Raw genomic sequence first — 18,012 nt, forward strand, 5'->3', positions numbered from 1 at the left:
AGGGGCGGGAGCAGCCGGGTGGCCACGTGACAAGGCGCTGGTAATCAAGCGCCGAGAGGGCGAGTCCCCGCCGGTGGCGCCGGGTCGGCCAGCTGGGTACCGGACACGGGCGCCGGAGGCGGGCCGCTGCCATGGGCCTGGGCGCCAGCACCGAGCAGCCCGCGGGCGGCGCCGAGGGTTTCCACCTTCACGGGGTGAGTCGCTCCGCGGCGCCGGTGACTTTGGCGGGGCGCCCGCACCGGGACGCCTGATCGCCAGCCGGAGGGCGGCAGCGGCGGGGTCCCGGCCGTAGTGCAGCTACCCGGGGGAGGGGGTGCCCCCTGCCCAGTGGGCGCCGCCTGCGGGAGGCAGCCCTGCGGCACCCGTGGACCCCCGCCGTCTGCGGCCGCGGTCGGCCCGGCGCCCGCCCCAAGTGCCAGCTCTGCAGGAAGCGGGAGCGTTTCCTGGTCGGGTTGGGCCAAGTCGTCCCGGAATGGCACTTTTCCCTGGTGAAGCTTGCACCAGGTCCAGTCGGGACGCATTTGTGTGCTTAGGTCACATTTATGATCGTTTGCTGGGTGCCACGCTCCGTGCTGGGCCCGGGGAGAGAGCCGGCAACGCCGAGACCCCGCGGCCCCCCACCTTGGATTTAGGGGGTCGGGGTAACCAAGTGGGCGCCAGCTGCGGGGGAGCCGGCTGGCGCGCGTCCCACCTCTCGTGGTTTCGGAGGAGCTTCCGGGGGTCGAGGACCAGTGCCAACCACCCAGGGAAAGTGGGGAGCGGGAGAGCCAGGAGAATGCTGCAGAAGGCACGGGGAGAATGTTTGCAGCAGGGGGAGGTACCCAGGGCGAAGCCTTACCGATAGGAGCAGTAAGGACGGGCTGAGAATGTCCTCTCGGTGTTGCTACAGGGAGGCCCCGACAAGCAGCCCTGGGGGAAGTGAAGACGGAGTGGGGTTCCTAGGGTCTGAGGAGAGGGGCCCGTAGCCTGGTGGAGATTTGGGGTCGAGATTTGTTCTGCAGAGAAGGAGGGGCTGTAACGGAGGTGAGAGGCAGGAGGGTCTTTGACCCCCGGAGTGCAGCAGGGAGGGACCCTCTTTTCCCTGGTGCACAGTGGATGGCTGCAGAGATGGGTGTGGGTTTCTGTGTTGTGATGGCAGGCTCTGTTATCAACTACCAGGGGGGAGGGCTAAGGAAGGGGTTTCCTGAAAGGAAAGCCAGGTTGGCTTCAGGACCCAGAGTTGACAGGATTTGTGCCTAGCGATGTGCTTTCTCTAGTGGACATCATGGTGAGGTATCAGACAGAAAAGGTGGACAGTGGAATGCATCCAGCCAAGAGAGTCTTCCGACAGGTTTGGTGGAAGGCAAAGGAATTGAGGATATTGGCAAGAGGGAGGGGAGGGTGGGTGGGAGTAAAGATAGGAAGGGCCTGTTGGACAGAGTGGAGAGATCAAGGGTCGGTAGGTCTTCATTCACAAAAACAGGTATTTTTGAGCACATACTCTGTGGCAGACAGGGAGAGAAGGGAGACAGGCAAGAAAGAGAAATATTTGGTAGATGGTGATCATTGCTAGCGAGAAAAGTAAAGCAGGGTAAGGGGATGCAGAGTGAGGAGTGGGTGCTATTTTGGATAGAGAGGTCAGGAAAGGCCTGTGATTAAGGAACAGACACCTTGGAAGGAAGGAAGGAGTGGACAGTGTAGATGTTTGGGGGAAGAGCGTCCCGGGCAGAGGGCGGCCTTGAGGCGGGGTTGTGATCCTTGTGCTTGAGGAGAAGCAAGCGGGGGCGGCTGGTGTGCTTGGATGGGGCGGTCAGTGGAAGGAGGAGAGTGGTAACAGATGAGTGTGGGACCTTGCATGTTGTCCTGAGGACTTAGGATTTCATTCCAAGATGTGGAGCCATCAGGAGGTTTTAGGTGGAAGGGTGACATTACCTACTTAGCTTTTTAAAAACTGAAGAACAAGTGTACTGCCTTCTATAAATATTGGTGTTCCCACTGTGTGCCAGGCACACTGGAGAAGTTCCTGCCCTCAGCAAGCTTCCATGGGTGGGGGGGAGGGATCCCCAGGAAATGGCTGTCACAGGGCAGTGGTTAGGAGCAGGCTCTGGGTTGGATTTCCTTGGATCGGATTACTGAGTAACTGAGTATTTTTCCCTCCTCTGTAAATTGGGCTTAGTAAAAGCATTAAATGACAGGTAAATCAGATGGTGCAGTCCCCAGGCACTCAGCCAACCCTCAGGAAGTATAAACCACTGTCGCTGTTAATTGCATTAGGTCCCCAATGGGGAATGTAGCGGGAGTGTTGGGAAAGCAGCGTGCATTGTGGAGCTGTTGGTCGGGTGTGATGGGAGCCCCAAGGAGAGGCGGACAGAGGGCGGTGCTTGTCGTGGAAGTAGGGGTGTGGTGGGCAGCAGCGAGGGTTATTTCCACTGCGGAGCCATAGTGGGCAATGACGAGGCCCAGGACAAGGGCAGTGGAGGACAGCCAGACAGAGGGCAAGGCACAGGAGAGGGTGGCTAGAGGCGCTGAGTGGGTTGGGAGAGGGCCAGGCCTGGCTGTTGGGGGCCTGAGCCTCTGGACCTCGTTTATGATGGAGGGCAGCTGACAGACAATGTTGAGGGGAGTGGGCAGGCAGCTGGGTGGCACCAGCTCCAGGAGGTGGGGCCTCACCCAAGAGAGGTGGAGTGGCTTGGAAGTGGCCCTGAGCAGGGAGGAGCACCTCTCACAAGCTCTCCCTGATTAACTGGCCTATGATTTTCAAAAGCCACCTCGTCCCAGGTTTCCCCTGAAGGGACAGGGGGCGGGCTCAGAGCTCCCCTGTAGCAGGGCCTCCAGCCCTCTGGGCCAGGCCACCTAGGGCTGGACTTGGTTTCTGGGCTCACTCTCATTGGAAGCCATGGCAGCTTCTGCCGGTTGCAACAGGGGCTCAGTTGGTGACACTGCCAGAAGGGAATCCTAATTGCAGGGGCAAATTGGCCTTGATGCAAAGGCTCAGTGGTGAGCTCTCTTTCAGCTTGAGAAATCCAAGACTGGAGGGGCTGGTGGGTGGGAGAAACCACAGGGCCTTCTTGTGGGAGGCATCCAGAACCTGAGGCCACGTGAGCCCTGTGCCCCCTGGGCTGGGGCCTGATCAGCAGGGCATCAAGGGCTCACACCAAAGGCCTGAGGGTGTGGGGCCCAGTGTCAGGGTTGTGGATCTGAGGATAAAGGCAGCCTTGTCTGGGCAAGGCTCTGTAAATGGGGCCTGTGAGATGGATTTCTGCCACCGCTGGCAGCCTGCTGTTGTGCTTTTGGAGATGGCAGTGAGCTGGGAGCTCAGGGCAGGACAGGGCTGGGAATGGCTACCAGAGGAGACGTCCTGCATGGGAGTGGAGGCTAGATGCTGAGGCAGGATTGGGCACTGCTCACAGGCTCCCTGGCTTGAGCTCATTCCTGTCCCTGGGGTCTGCTCTCCTCAGCCACCACTCCTCAGCAGCTCCCACTGCCTGCTGGCCTGAGCTTGGATCTGTCACCACAGGGTCGGAGGCCCTCTGGGATCTGGCTACAGGCCGCCTTCCCCACTCTGTCTTTCTGGGCACCACCCTGCTTCCATCTCTCCTGGGGACCTCCCTTCCTGTCCACATCGAAACCTTTCTGGTAAACCCTTCTGGCTTTCCAGTGGCCCCAGCCCAGCCCTCTGGGGGCAGCATCCCCGCAGGCCTGTGCCACCCTGTCTCCGTATGGCCTACTGGTAGCCCTCAGGGCTGCCCCGGGCTCTCTTATGAGGCATCTCTGGAAGCACGCTCAAGGGATCATGATCAGGAAAGAGTCACTTTCCTAAAGAGGAAAGTTTGTGCTCAGGAAGGTAGCAGAAGATGGAGTGAATCTTGACAATGGCCATTTGTGACCTGCCCAGGACAGTTCATGCCAGTGTATGTGTCCTCACTGAGACATGGGACTGGTGATGGTTTCTGAAATTGAGGGCCGGGGGCTTCTGGGAGAGTCATGGGGTTGGCGCAGTGACTGTGGCCTCTGCAGGTGCAGGAGAACTCCCCGGCCCAGCAGGCGGGCCTGGAGCCCTACTTTGACTTCATCATCACCATTGGGCACTCGCGACTGGTAAGGCTCCCCCATCCTACCTCTGCTTTGCTTGTGTGTATGTGTCTCCTGTCCCATAGGAGGTCCCAGCCCTGCTCCTGCCTCCGTTTTCTTCTGGAGGGGGGCCCAGCCCTGTCTCCCCTTCTTCTAGGGCTATACTCAGTCTGATTGGGGCCCTGCCCAGAGCTCAGCTCCTGAGCCCTCTGGGGTGGACTGGAGGCAAATGGACTCTTGGAGCTGGCCACAAGGCCTGAGGGGCCTGCCTCTTGGGACATGAGAGGTGTGAGAGCTCTGGCCAAGGGGCACTTCAGAGTGGGGCAGCCCTGCAGTGCTCTGGACCCAGGAGGCTCTTTGCTTACTTTGTTGTATTTTCTGGGGAGCTGAGGGAGGAAGGTTTAGCAGTGCTCAGGGGCGGTGGGGCTCTCGGTGGCTGCAGGCCCAGGCCTGGCCTGTGAACCTGGGCCCAGCCACTGCCCCGGCCCATCCCTGCACCAGGCCCTGCTGGGGCAGCTCGCCACCAAGGCCCTTGCCCCATCTCAGACCCAGACTTGTCTGAGGGGCCCAGCCCGGGTGTGGAGTGAGCCCCGCTGCCCCCGCAGAACAAGGAGAATGACACGCTGAAGGCCCTGCTGAAGGCCAATGTGGAGAAGCCCGTGAAGCTGGAGGTGTTCAGCATGAAGACCATGAAGGTGCGCGAGGTGGAGGTGGTGCCCAGCAACATGTGGGGCGGCCAGGGCCTGCTGGGCGCCAGTGTGCGCTTCTGCAGCTTCCGCAGGGCCAGCGAGCACGTGTGGCACGTCCTGGTGAGTGCTGGCAGGGCACATATGTGGGTGGGTGCAATGGGCCACGTCTGCGGTGAGGATGGGGATGGGTAGCTGGGGGATAGTGGTGGGGTGTCAGGGGCAACTGCGAGAGGCCGACAGCCACGGGTCTATTAGAGGACTCCCTGAGGACAGGTATCACTCACTCGTTTCCCAGAGAGGGCAGCTCGTCATTACCTGAATGGTGCACCCTGCTTCTTGTGAGCCACGTGACTTGGGGCACTTTCTTAGTCTCTGTACCGTGGTTTCTTGTGAAAGGTGGGATCCCATCTACTGGCAGGGTGGAGGTACAGCCAGCATGCGGCTGCTGTTGTCCGTCTTTATAGGTAGCAGGTTTTTGTATCGTCTCTAGTATACCAGGTCTTTATCGTGCTTTTTTCTGGCAGGCCCCTCGAGAACACCCTTAGCACTGGGCTGGTGCCTTGGGTCTGAACCTTAATGAATCTCAGTGACTGAGTTATCACAGACATTGCTGTGTGTGTCTGTTCACAGACACGTGCACATGTGACATGTACATTCGACGGTGCCCAAGTTCTCGAATACTTGGTCCTTCGACGTGGTGGAAGGTGGGGGCCCTGAGCTAGAAATCGGCTGTTTTGGTCTCTAGCATCCTCTGTGGCTCTCCTCTTGGGGGAGCCTTCGCCGCCTGCCTCAGTGTATCCATGAGTGCCATGGGGGTGATCATACAGATCCCTTTGCATTCCGCAGGGAGGTTTTCATTCTTTACATATAGATTTTTTTAATCATCTCAGCAACCCTATGAGTAAGTACTACACATCCTATTTTTAATTGTGGGAAAACTGAGGCTGAGGAGTTAAGTATTTGTCCACAGTCACCCAGCTAGCAGTTGGTGGAGCCAGGAGTTGAACCAGGTGGGAGTCCAGAGCTCAGTGCTGTGAGCCATGCTACAGTGCTGCCCTCTGCTGGGCGGGCTGTGGACCTGGGGGAGGGAGGGAAGTAGGGGGTGGGGTGGGAGAAGGGCTTGAGGCCCTGGCCTGGGGACAGAGGCCAAGTGTCCTACTCCCTACCTGGAGAAGCAGCTCCCCGCCCCTCTCCCTCTGCTGCAGCAAGGCCGATGGTTCGTGATTCTTTCCTCAGGACGTGGAACCCTCTTCGCCTGCCTTCCTTGCCGGCCTGCGCCCCTACACAGACTATGTGGTTGGCTCAGACCAGATCCTCCAGGAGGTGAGGAAGCCTTGGCTTGTGCCTCCCTTGGTCCCCTGGATGGGGGGCGGAGAGATGGGTGCTGTCCATAAGTGTCTCGTTTTGTTGAGGTTTCCAGCTCCAGTGCTGGGAGCAGGGCTCAGGTGCTGTGTGTTTGTCGTAGTCCGAGGACTTCTTTACGCTCATCGAGTCCCATGAGGGGAAGCCCTTGAAGCTGATGGTTTATAACTCTGAGTCTGACTCCTGCAGGGAGGTGACTGTTACTCCCAATGCAGCCTGGGGTGGAGAGGGCAGGTACTTCCTGGGGTCGGAGGGTTGCAGGGTGGGGCTCTAGTGGGGCCCTGGGTGGGCCTGGCCAGTGGGCATGGACCTCCAGAGTCCCATGGTGGGGGTGGAGGGCTGGGCCCTGGGCCCAGGGATCCTGACGCTGACCATTGGTCCAGGGGGCACCCTTTCAGCACCCTCACTGCCAATAGTGGGTGGGGGTGGCAAAGATAGGAAGGGCTGTGGGACAACCCCTGGATTGAATGTTTCTGGCCTTTGGCAGTCTGGGGTGTGGCATTGGCTATGGGTATCTGCACCGGATCCCAACCCAGCCCCCCAGCCACCACAAGAAGCCGCCTGGTGCCCCACCACCTGCTACCCCACCACCTGGTGCCCCGCCACCTGGACCCACCCCCCAGGACACTCCAGCCCCTCCCAGCCCAGACATGGGCTCCAGGCAGAGTGACTACATGGAGGTACGTGGGGAGCACTTGCCGGCGGGTGGAAGAGGGGAGCTTCATGTGGCAGCAGGGCCTCTTAGCTGGGAAGAGAGGACTCTGGAGGCTACCCTCACCAGGGCTGTCTGTGGAGCCTTGGGAGGCCCATCTGCCTCTGGGACTCAGTGGGAACAGGTGGGCCCGTCCTGGGACAGTGAAACCCACTTTGGTTCTCCTGCCACTTGGGTCTGGAGGTGAGGGTAGTGGCGAGCCAGTAGTTGTCATTTTCATTTCATGAGTGAGAAACTTGTTCTGTGCCTCAATGAGTGTGTGGTAAAGTTGGGCCAGGGCTGGTTCTCTGGCCAACTCTACAGGGGAGCATTGGCCCTGCCTTCATGGTGGTTGGGCAGGTCCCTTGAGTGCTTTTGGGCCCTGGGCTGGCACCTGGGATCTGCACCAGGGGGCACTCAAGGATTGCTCTCCAGGCATGCCAGAATTCAAGGAAGGCCCTCTCTTCTTGTGGGTCATTGATGGGAACCAGCCAGGTGGATGCCTAGGGCTCCTCAGCAGAGTGGGAAGTGTGCTGCCTCTCCATGTGGGCACCACAGAGGAAGCCAGCCAGGCCCCTGTGGCCTGACTTCACATCCCCTTCAGAGGAAGGGTCAGATCACCAAGGCTGTTCGCTCCTTCAGGCAGAGCAGTGCTCCCTCCCGGGGCAAGCATGGACTCGGGGTTAGGTTGGACTATACTGTTCCCTCTTCTTTCCTGGCTCCCCTAGGCCCTGCTGCAGGCACCTGACTCCTCCATGGAGAGACGGCTTCCTGAGCTCGGGCTTCTCAGCCATGGTGCTCCAGACCTTGGCGATCTTCCACGTTCCTTGGAGATTCCTCTTCAGCCTCCACCTCCAGTGCAGCGAGTCATGGACCCAGGTACTGAGCTGGCCTGGAGAGCAGGCTGAGGAATGTGCAACTTCTGGTGCTCAAGTGGGTCCCGGGCACAGGGCTGGACTTTGGCCATAGTGCCGAAACCTTCCTCAGACCCGCTGACCCCTCCTGTCTCACATACGCTGAGATGGTTACAGATGATCTGATCCAGTGTACAGATGGGAGACTGCAATTGAGAGAAGAAAGGTGGCCTCCTCAAGGTCACACAGCACATTGGGGACAGAGCAGGGTCTGGGCCCTCTGCTGCTGAGCTACTCTCATGAGGCCCAATCCCAGACCCCTTCTTTCCTCGGAATCGGGCAGTGGGGAGCCTTTCTGTGGTTGGGTGGGGGCATCACCATGGGCTGAGGAGATTACAGTCTCCGACTGGGCCAGATGCCCCAGGAACTGGGCAGAAATGAGCCCAGGGTACTGGCCTTCCAGCATTCAGGATTTTGTGCTGGCAAAGAACTGCGCTCCTTCCCCTAGGCTTCCTGGACGTGTCGGGCATCTCTCTCTTGGACAGCAGCAATGCCAGTGTCTGGCCCAGCCTGCCCTCATCCACAGAGCTGACCTCCACAGCTGTCTCAGCCTCAGGAACAGAGGATGTCTGCTCCAGCAGTGGTTCTCATGAGCGTGGAGGTGAGTAGCCGGCACCTTCTGAAGCCTCTGGGAAGGACCCTGGGCTGTGGGGAAGGTTTCCCTGAGCTTCTTGGCCAGGTGAGAGGCTAGTCTTTGGGTGGTATACAACCACATCAATGCATTTGTACACTGGATCTCCTATCCGCACAACAATGCCTGGGGTGGGAGTTGGGGGTCAATGGGGTTACTGCTCCAGGCCACACTGGCCCCAGGTTCTGCAGTCTTCCTCAGCCCCACCCTCTCTGTTTCAGGTGAGGCCACATGGTCTGGGTCAGAGTTTGAGGTCTCCTTCCCGGACAGTCCAGGTGCTCAGGCCCAGCCAGACCACCTGCCTCAGCTGACCCTTCCCGACAGCCTCACCTGTGCATCCTCACCGGAAGATGGGCTGTCTGCCGAGCTGCTCGAAGCTCAGGCTGAGGAGGAGCCAGCAAGCACAGAGCACCCAGATTCCGAGGTGGAGGCCGAGGGGGCAGCCAGTGAGGGCCAGCTTTCTACCCCAGAATAATGCCCTGGACTGTGACAAGGCCCCTGATGGCATTTCACGAGGCCCAGATGTGGGGAGGCAGCTCAGGCCACACTGTGCATCCCAGCCCCTTGCCTGATCATAGCCCACTGTATTCAGCCTCCTAGGCTGTGGCTCTGGGTGATGTGCAGGGACTTCTGGCAGGGAGCTTTTGTGTCCACTCAGACCCCCCCGATCCTAGTCTCCAAGAGATGACCTCCCTGCATGAATCCTGCCTGATGGTCCTGGCTTTAGGGAACTGGGCACTGTTTGGGGTGGTAAAGGGCTGGGAGCAGCACCCCTGGTTAAGTAAGTTTTACAGGAGCTGGGATAGGAAAGGATTCTCTGCTGCTTGGCTGGGGCAGGAAGCCTCAGTGGGTAGTACAAGGAGGCTGTGGGCCTTGGGGAAGGGCATCTTTTGGCCATGCACCCCTGAGTCCAGTGCTTACTCTTGCTTTGGTCGCTGTGGCTGCCCAGGAGGCTGCAGGGTCCAGACACCATCAGCTGTGAAGATGGGGTGAGGGAGGAAGGGGCTGGTGTAGAGCATTTGCCTGACTGCCTTGTAGGGCTTGCCTTCATTTTTGCTACACAGCTCAGGCAGCCCTGTCTGTACTGGAAGGCCCTGGGGACCCCTGAAGCCCCAATAATAGTCTCTTCCATACGTACCCTCATCCCTATGTCACACTGCACAGTTGGCTCAGGCTGGCCAACGTATGCCAGTCACCGTTGGAGAAGAGAGGCAGCGAACTTGACCACCTCTCCTGGGGCAGGCAGGTGGGGGCTGAAAATTCTAGGCTCTTCAGCAGAGACTCACTTGTGCTTGGACCACAAGGTTTCTTCTTCCTCAGGGTCCACACCCCACAGACCTAGTATCCCCAGTAGTGACTCCTGTCAGCTCCAAAACTTATAGAACTGTATCTTCTAAATATACAAGGCATCCTGCCAGACCGAATGGTGAATACAAGTTACAAATTTAAGTTCACCATCCTAAGCAGACTCTCAAAGTTGGTCCCCTGATGGGATCTCTTTACACACAGCCCCAACTCCAAGGGGGATGAGGAGTCTGTTCCCCTCACCCCCAGGTGCCTTGGGAGGCGGCGGGTCTTCTGCTTTGTGCAGTTCCTGCAGAAAGGGGAGGGCTCCATCCAGGGGCGGCCCCTCATCACCTGAAGTCCTCTTCTGACTTGGTTGGAGTCCCGCACCTTCCCACACTCATTGCTGATTACCATGAAAGCTGCCCCTGGCCTTGTCTTCTAGCTTCTTCCCAGTTCAAAGTCCTACCTTTACAGATTGATTCATAATGTCTGCACTTAAAAGGAATTCACAGAGGTCTGCTGGCCCACAGGACAAGGACTGTCAGCTCGGGGCAGGGGGAGACGGGGGCACAAACCAAGTACATGGAGGGAAGGCCCCAAATTAGTAAACACTTAATTTTTCTAGCACTGTGACTGCATTTAAAACAAGCCCTTGTCAAGCCTACTGGAATAGCTGATAAGCCTGCAGAACAAGGAGGCACTGTGTCCAAAGCCAGTGCTGGAGCTGGTTCCTGGACTGTCTGGGAGCCCAAAGTGCTTGCAGGAATCCAAGAAGTGGGAGAGCATCGCCACGGGGCTGTTCTGAGGCCAGCTTCCCTTAACTGCAACCTGGCCATCTGACCCGAAGGCACCCTTAGCCACGGTTCTGGTTCTTCCCTCCCTCATTTTCACACTTTCCCCTCCCTAAATTGGGGGACAAAAGGAGTATCAATGCTAATTATTTCCAGGATAAACATGAAACCAGAAGTTTCTTAGTTTCGCTGTAATTTGCTATGAAGGAAAATGACAAGTGAAAAAAATAAATGTGTACTAAGAAATATTTTAACTAAAGCCTTTATTCTATACAACTGTGAAATACAGATTTTTACCCTTTTGGCATTGCAGACTGTCAAATTTTCTGGAAACTATTACTGGTTTGACTGGAAGAAAAAAAGTACAACCATGCTGGGGGTCAGATCTATGACAGGAAGGGAGCACAGCCGCCCCTCGAGGCTCAGTGCACAGGGCAGTGGCCCAGCAAACCCCTTCCTTCGGCCCAAGGGCCCCTCATGCAAACAACTGAGGGCTGGTAAATGAGTTCTTTTTTTTTTTTTGCCATTAATTCACGACTATTGCTAAAAAATGTGCACCAAAAGTGCACTGTTGTATCCAACAGATAGAAAGGGTTTTTAAAAAAAGCAGCCAGGTGCTCTCTGCTTAAGGGAGAAAGACTCAGTGGAAACGTGGCATGTCTTTGCTCACTTCGTCAAAGAGCTGGAGGCAAGGACCTGTCCACTTTCCAGAGGAGGCCGACCAGCAAGGGGGGAGCCCTGTCTCTACAGTTGTGCGGATCAGAGTATCGCAAATAGGAAGGGCTGGGCCCAGGTCCATCAGCTGCCTCCAGCTGAACCTGTGAAGATGTAGAAAAGGAAAACCATTCCCACCCCCTCCCCAGTCCATGCTGTTGCGGGGCCAGGCCACACACAAGCTGGGGAGGGAAGTGGACTGGAATGAACTGCCCTGTGAAGGCACTTGTGCTTCTGGCTTCATACAGGAGGCTTGTCTTGTATAGTTTTATGGGGGTGGACCATTGATCTAATTCTGAATACAAATGACCCTGGGGAGAATCCAAAGTATTTTTTTCTGCCAAAAGTTGAAGTGTTTATCCCCAATAAGTTATATTCTGTACAAGATCCAAATGATTCTATGAAAGCTTTAGAGTTTTAGAAAGAATAGTGAAAAGAAATCTGGATACAAGTACAACAAAAACCTGCTTATATAAAACTCTGGAAAAACAAATATGTATACTTCTAGGATATGAATGTCAAATTAACTCACTATAATGTCCTTTCACTTTTGACACCATAAATTTTAGGTAGCATTGAAATGATGTTAAAATTTCATCATGGACTTAAGTTTTGACAGTGTCATGCTGCTCACTCAGAGTAAGAACCTGTGGTGTCATCTGGCTTTGCTTGTAAATAAAACTGGACACAGCGGAGGAGGGACTGAAACAGCTGCACCTCCCTGTGACTGCTACACAGGCAGGGACACTGAGGGGGGGCGGCATCACTGGGCACCGGCTGGGCGTATTCTAGTCTGGCGTCCAAGTGCTATGATCCAGCACCTGGATCAATTTCAGAAGATCTTCCTAAAAGAACACATCTGAGATGCAATATTAAAAACAAGCCCAACAATAATCATTTATTATGAAATGGGCTGGCTCTCAAATTGTGCAACAGCAAATTCCTATTAAAAATAACTGTCTTAAATGGTGAAAACAGTTTGTTTGTTTTTAATGACAAACTTGGAAAAAGCCTTCATAGGTACTGCATGAATGGAATGTACTCTCTTAGAAAAGCTATAGAGAGTGGGTTTGAAGTTGAAACACAGTGACAGATGTGGCCCTACCAATGTGTCTCTAACAAGTGCTAACAGACAAAGATAAGGTCCTTTGAAACAAAAGGAGGAAGCAAAGTCTGCACTGGCCTGTCGTCAGTTCTCTGTACATCTCACAAGACACAGTCTGCTCGGGGGCTTTTCTGCTCTCACATCCTGCCTCCCTGGGGACAGCTTACTCTACACATGGAGACTGGTTTCTATATTACATCTCAATTAGTCACTTCAATTGAAAGAGAATCTCGGTCCACACCAAATTGGCCGTTAGAAGTCTTGCTCCCGTTGGGGCTCAGTGGGCTTCCTAGGACTACTCGTGGGGCCATAGAGGAAGGTCAGTAAATGAATAGCCAGGAGCATTTGCCCAACCTTCACGTGGACTTCTGACGGTAATGGAGGGTGAGGTCACCACCGCTCTTCCATATGAAGTGTTTCACTGTTCGAAGGTCCATATTTGGATCCAAAACCTGAATAGCAAAAAATAATACAAAATGTCAAAGCCTCTAATATTTAAGACCTTTCTTGTTAACTCAGGGACTCTCATCAGGTGGTCCAGCTTATCCTCTCCTTGCCCACACCTGGTGGCCTGCTGTTGCTGACATAGCTGCCAGGGCACAGTGAGGTGTGCAGCCTGTGTGGCTAGGCCAGAAACACCATCTTCAGCCATTCCTCTGAAGAAATGTCATGAGTGCATCTTTATTTGAAACAGCTCCACCCAACTCCACCTCAAAGCTTAAACTAACATGGGAGATGCTCCTCTGCAAATTAAGATGATCATGTGTCTTTTTCTTCTCAGAAAAAAAGCTGCCAGCACATCCACATTTGTTTGTGTGTGTATTTAAATCTACGTGCTCCTTTCCTGAAAACCTCCGCAGGGGTAAATGGAAGCTTTGGGATGGGCTGAAGAGCCCCTCCAGAAGGGGCCTCACAGATAGGTGGGAGAAACCCAGCGCTCCTTGGAGTCCTTCTAAAAGCTGAAGCCCCCCAAAGGCAACAGACTTGAGAATCATAATAACACCATGTTATGTAACCCTATCTTAGCACCAGCACTGGAAAAAATGAGGCTGTGGTTCTCAAGTCCACTTACCTGGTCCTGGCACAAAAGTTCGATTTTCTCCTCTGCCAAAACAGCAATATCCTCTTCTTTTTCCTGTTCTCCTGGTTTTTCATTATTAGAAGAGCTAGTGGTTTGAGACTCATTATCCAAGTTGATGATTTTCTCATAAACATGTTCCATTACTTTCCGGACTTGGAGCATGTCACTAGCAGAGAGTCTATCTCTATAAAAAGCAAGGGCAGATTGTGACATCAGGAATCACTGGATATTATCTGTTCCAAATTCTTTGGTGTTTACATTTGATAAAGATAAAACATACCACAGAAACATAAACCAATAAATGCTTTTAGTCATTGCCTTAATCCATTTTTAGAACTGCCAACAGATTTTCTCTAGTGTCCTCCTAAGACCCAGATTATGTGCAGCTAAGTGAGATTAAATACATGTTCTTAAAACTTACATATACATAAAGAATAGCCTTCTGGGTTTTATTCCCTTAAAGACTTTCCCAGAGCATGGGCTCCTGGAAGGGAAGGCAGCCCCAGTACTTACCAGGCTCCGATGATCTTGGTGCTCATCTGTCGCAGGGCTTTCCTGCCTGCAGCCAAGACCTCAAGTCTCAACCTCCTGCCTGAACTCCAGGCCCACAAACCTGACAGCCAGCTGGGTATCTGCAGCAGAATATCCCACAGGCCCCTCAAACTCTACATGTCCAGAACTAGATTCATCACCTTCCTCACCCCTAAACCTACTTCTCCTGCATCTCTGACATCAGTTAATAATGGTCAAACCAAGGAGCCCAGGTTCAAACTCTGAAAGCCATCTTGAACTTCAGCCATTAAATCTAGTTGAAGTGATATAGGACTTTCTTTAAAATAATCTTGTGTGTGTGTGTGTGTAGGTAGGTGGGTGGGAGGGCAGGTAGAAGTTTAGATGAAACAGAATCTTTAGCCACGTGTTGATAATTACTGAAGCTGTTTGTTAAGACAATGGGAGTTCATTCTCCTATTCTCTTTTTTGTATATGTTTAGAAATTTCCCTAACAAAATGTTTTAAAGTGTTGATTTTACATGGTAGGATATACATCAATGAAACTTCAAATTTCCTTTCTGACTTCCCTCCTAGTATCTTCCCGCCACCCCTCCATCCTATGCTGCAGCTACATTGGTCCTCGCTAATTTTCAGTATCTTGTGCACGCTCCCACTTCTAAATCCCTGATGATTTCCTGGACCTGGAATATCTCTCTTTTGAAGTTCTATCCATCCTTACATGCCCACCTGAACTTTGATGTCCTTCAAGAAGCCTTTCTGGAAAGCTCCAGCCACAAATTCTTTTCTTTCCCCTACTCTCGTTCCCTAAGTATCCATAAAAGCAGTTATTATACACAGATTGTGTCCTAAACTATGAATTATGGCAAGAGACAAAATCTATTATTTTTAGATTATTTATGAACATCACTTATTTTTTTAACATCTGCAGACTACCACAGTAGGTACTTGGAAAATGGTTACATTGTATAAACTTTCAATATTATAAAACTAGCTTAGATCTAGTACTAGCTTTCTTTACTATAAAAGCAATCATAAGGAATAAAAAATATCTCTGGTAATTAATTAGATCAAGTCATCACATGACAATACATTTACTTACTTTTTTAAGGTTTTTGCTCCTGAAGATGCATGAGGTTGGAGGTAGAAAGGAATTTTGTTGAATTTGGGCATATTTTTCTGAAATAGTAAAAGTAAAAAAAAGATATAATAGTTTCTGTTAGCTGACAGGCTAAAGTGAAGTCAACAGGAAAACATGATTTACAAGTTAACAGTTATTTTACAATTAAAAGTGACTTTCTATGCAATTTATAGTAAGCCATCAAGTTATCTAAGTCAGCCTTAAGAGAATATATATCAGAAAGTGTAACATTTTGTTTTATAATAAAGGATACATAAAGACAAATCACACGTTATGTCAGTGGCAATATGAAACCACAGCATGGCTCTTCTCAAATACCAATTCAAGGTACTACAGGGAAAGAAACTTTATTTTAATTCTTTAAGCCATACAAACCAAAATCTCAATTCCATGTTAAAGCATTGGGGCTGATATCTAAAGGCCCAAACAAAAAATTTAAGTGTCTTGAGAGAAACCCACAACATTCATGTTTGAGCAAAACTATACACTCTACGCTGTTGAGGCATATCATCAACTGAAGAGGCCAATCAGCTCCTCTCTCTCCCCTTCCCTCTGACCTGAGAGTGAGGTCTGAAGTTTTAAGCAAGAGTGGAAATGTCAGCCAAGCACCTACATGTCTACCACGAAGTAAACCACATACTTAGATGAAGGATAAAATTAACTGGTCATCTTTTCTCTAGGTATTAATCCCCACCAAGCCTCCATGTCATATCCTGTCTGGATGTCTCCTCTCAGGAATAAGCCACGGGCCTAAAGTCAGCAATGCCTCCCAGGTGAATTTCACACTCAAAGGAAGTAGTGGTTTATGGGGAGCTTGCACTTAGAGAAGACCATAGAATATCCATCAGGTGTCACACTGGCTTTAAGTTCTTGGAGGTCTATCTGGGACAGAAAACAAATTTTCTGAAGGTTTAGAGATTAAATCTCTTTTCATATAGTTTAGGAATATACAAAATAGGTCAACAGCACATAAGAGTCTAGAAACCGACCCATGTGTACATAGAAATTTAGTATATGGTAAAGATAGCACTTCAAATTAGTAGGAAAAGGGGAGATTATTCAATAAATTGTGTTGGCACACTGGCTATCCATTTGGAGAAAGTTAGCATCCTACTTCACACAAAACAGAATAAATTCTAATAGATTAAAGATCCAGACATAGATAATTACCATAAACGTACTGGAGGAGAACACGGCAAAACATTTTTGCTACTTTGGAGTAGGAAACACCTAAGCAAGCTATGAAACTCAGAGCCATAAAGGATCAATCTGATTATACAAAAATTAAAACCTTTTGCCTGGCAAAAGACACCATAAACAAAGTAAAAATTCAATTGAGAGGCACAGATAATAGTCAAAAGGTTAATATTCAGTATGAAGAACTCCTACAAATCAATAAGACAAATAGCCCAATAGTAAAATCAATAAAGAATACAGACAGACAATTCACAGAAGAAATACAAATGGCCAATATGAAAAGATGCTTAACCTTACAAATTAAAAAAAGAAAACACACATTAAAACAGTGAGATAATATCTGCCTATCTTGCAGCAAAGATTTAAAGTATCCAGCGTTGGTGAGGGTGTGGGGAAATGGGCACTGATCCACTGTTGGTGAGAGTGTCAAGTGGGACGGCCTTTGTGGAAGGCAATTTGGCACTATCTATCAAAATTTAAAATGTGCATACCCTTTGATCCAGCAATTCTACTTCTAGGAATTTATCCTAAAAAGTCCACAAACATATGTAAAAGGATGTTGTTCACTGCAGCATTGTTTGTAATAGAAAACAATGGAAATAACCTGAATGTCCATTAATAGGGGACTGGTTAAATAAATTATGGTATACTTATACAATGGAATGTTATGCAGTCATTAAAAAGGAATAATCCATATGTACAGACATGAAAAGATGTCCAAAATATATTTTTAAGTGAAAAAAAAGAGTTGCAGAACAGTATGTATAATAGGAGATTTTGTGCAAAATAAAATGAAGTATATATGCACATATATATATGCAAATAATATATGATGTGTATGCACAGAAAAAAGTACTGAAGGCTATGCACTAAACTATTAGTAGTTGTTACCTCTGGGGAGAAGGACGGGGGTGAATGGAAGAGGAGGAGTGACTGGGAAAGGGATGTGAGTTTCACTTTATTCATTATTTTCTTCAATAAGCATCTATTATTTTTATAATTAAAACCCAACAAAGATATAAACAGATGTATAAACAATTATCAATATTTCTGCAACTTTGGAACTGCAGGGAGCAGAAAAGGGTTCCACTTGGCAGCCTAGTTTTTATGAAAGTTTAAGATTATACAGTCTAAAGCAGTTCTTAACTTCATGATTTGGGAAAAGTAAAAGGGCAAAGTGGTAGTGGAAGACACTTACGTCCACAGTGATGTCAATTACCCATTGTGGCACCGTCTCATTAAGAAGCATCGACTCAGTCTCACCCCCGGAATCTCGGCAGAGCAGCCTAAACACAATCCATCAGGTAGTAAGCAACACAACAAGCATAGATGACAAAATCACTGTCAACACACATTAGAGGGAGGGACCCTTACAGAGGTCGTTTAGGAAAACCCCCAACTGACAGTTGAAGGAAAAAAGTACAGCCAGGCAGAATGACTAACTCGGCTAGGAAGGAGAGCAGGCCCTAGAACTCAGGCCCCAGATCTGAGGCCAGGCATACACTACAGCTGCCTCTGAGTCCTTGGGTGATGTAGGCAAAGCCCTCAAGAAAGGTCCCCTGCCAGTGCCACAGTGCATAGCACAAGCCTCCACACATAATGGGGGTCAGGATATTTCTGGTAACCACACTCTCAGGAAACCACCATAAAGGAAGAGAAGGGAAAGGGCAAGACAAGCGCTCAAGGGCAAGACAAACATTTTCTTACTTTTGGTCCTTACTTTTGGGAGACTCTAGTGAGCTCCCCCCGTGACTCCACCAGGGCCTTACTGGCAATTTGGAGGTGAAGCCAGTCCAGCTCTTCCCTGCGGCGCCTCACGAAGGACTGCCTCGAACCTCACGTCAGGCCA

General features: G+C 51.2%; 2 protein-coding genes across 3 annotated transcripts in view; one reads left to right on the forward strand and one right to left on the reverse strand.

The window, feature by feature from the left end:
• The first annotated feature begins 19 nt into the window (after nt 1-19).
• On the forward strand, nt 20-10,514 carry GORASP1 (golgi reassembly stacking protein 1). Of its 2 annotated transcripts, none has more exons than XM_046662790.1 (9): nt 20-194; nt 3,997-4,077; nt 4,656-4,859; nt 5,976-6,062; nt 6,205-6,335; nt 6,589-6,781; nt 7,521-7,671; nt 8,155-8,307; nt 8,559-10,514. In XM_046662790.1, exons 1-9 carry the CDS (start codon nt 132-134, stop codon nt 8,810-8,812), a joined length of 1,317 nt encoding a protein of 438 aa, XP_046518746.1. In that variant the 5' UTR covers nt 20-131; the 3' UTR covers nt 8,813-10,514. The 2 variants fall into 2 exon arrangements, with proteins under 2 accessions (XP_046518746.1, XP_046518755.1); XM_046662799.1 differs by having other exon boundaries at nt 163-194; nt 4,597-4,859.
• Nucleotides 10,515-10,661: 147 nt separating this feature from the next.
• WDR48 (WD repeat domain 48) overlaps nt 10,662-18,012 on the reverse strand; it is a 44,677-nt gene continuing 37,326 nt past the window's right edge. The window contains exons 16-19 of the mRNA XM_046662760.1: nt 17,362-17,449; nt 14,928-15,004; nt 13,307-13,499; nt 10,662-12,686 (exon numbers count right to left, since the gene is read on the reverse strand). Of these exons, the coding sequence (XP_046518716.1) occupies nt 12,591-12,686; nt 13,307-13,499; nt 14,928-15,004; nt 17,362-17,449 (454 nt within the window). The 3' untranslated portion in view covers nt 10,662-12,590. The remainder of the gene's footprint in view (nt 12,687-13,306; nt 13,500-14,927; nt 15,005-17,361; nt 17,450-18,012) is intronic.

This window comes from Equus quagga, chromosome 1, assembly GCF_021613505.1.
Source record: "Equus quagga isolate Etosha38 chromosome 1, UCLA_HA_Equagga_1.0, whole genome shotgun sequence".
Lineage (NCBI taxonomy): Eukaryota > Metazoa > Chordata > Mammalia > Perissodactyla > Equidae > Equus > Equus quagga.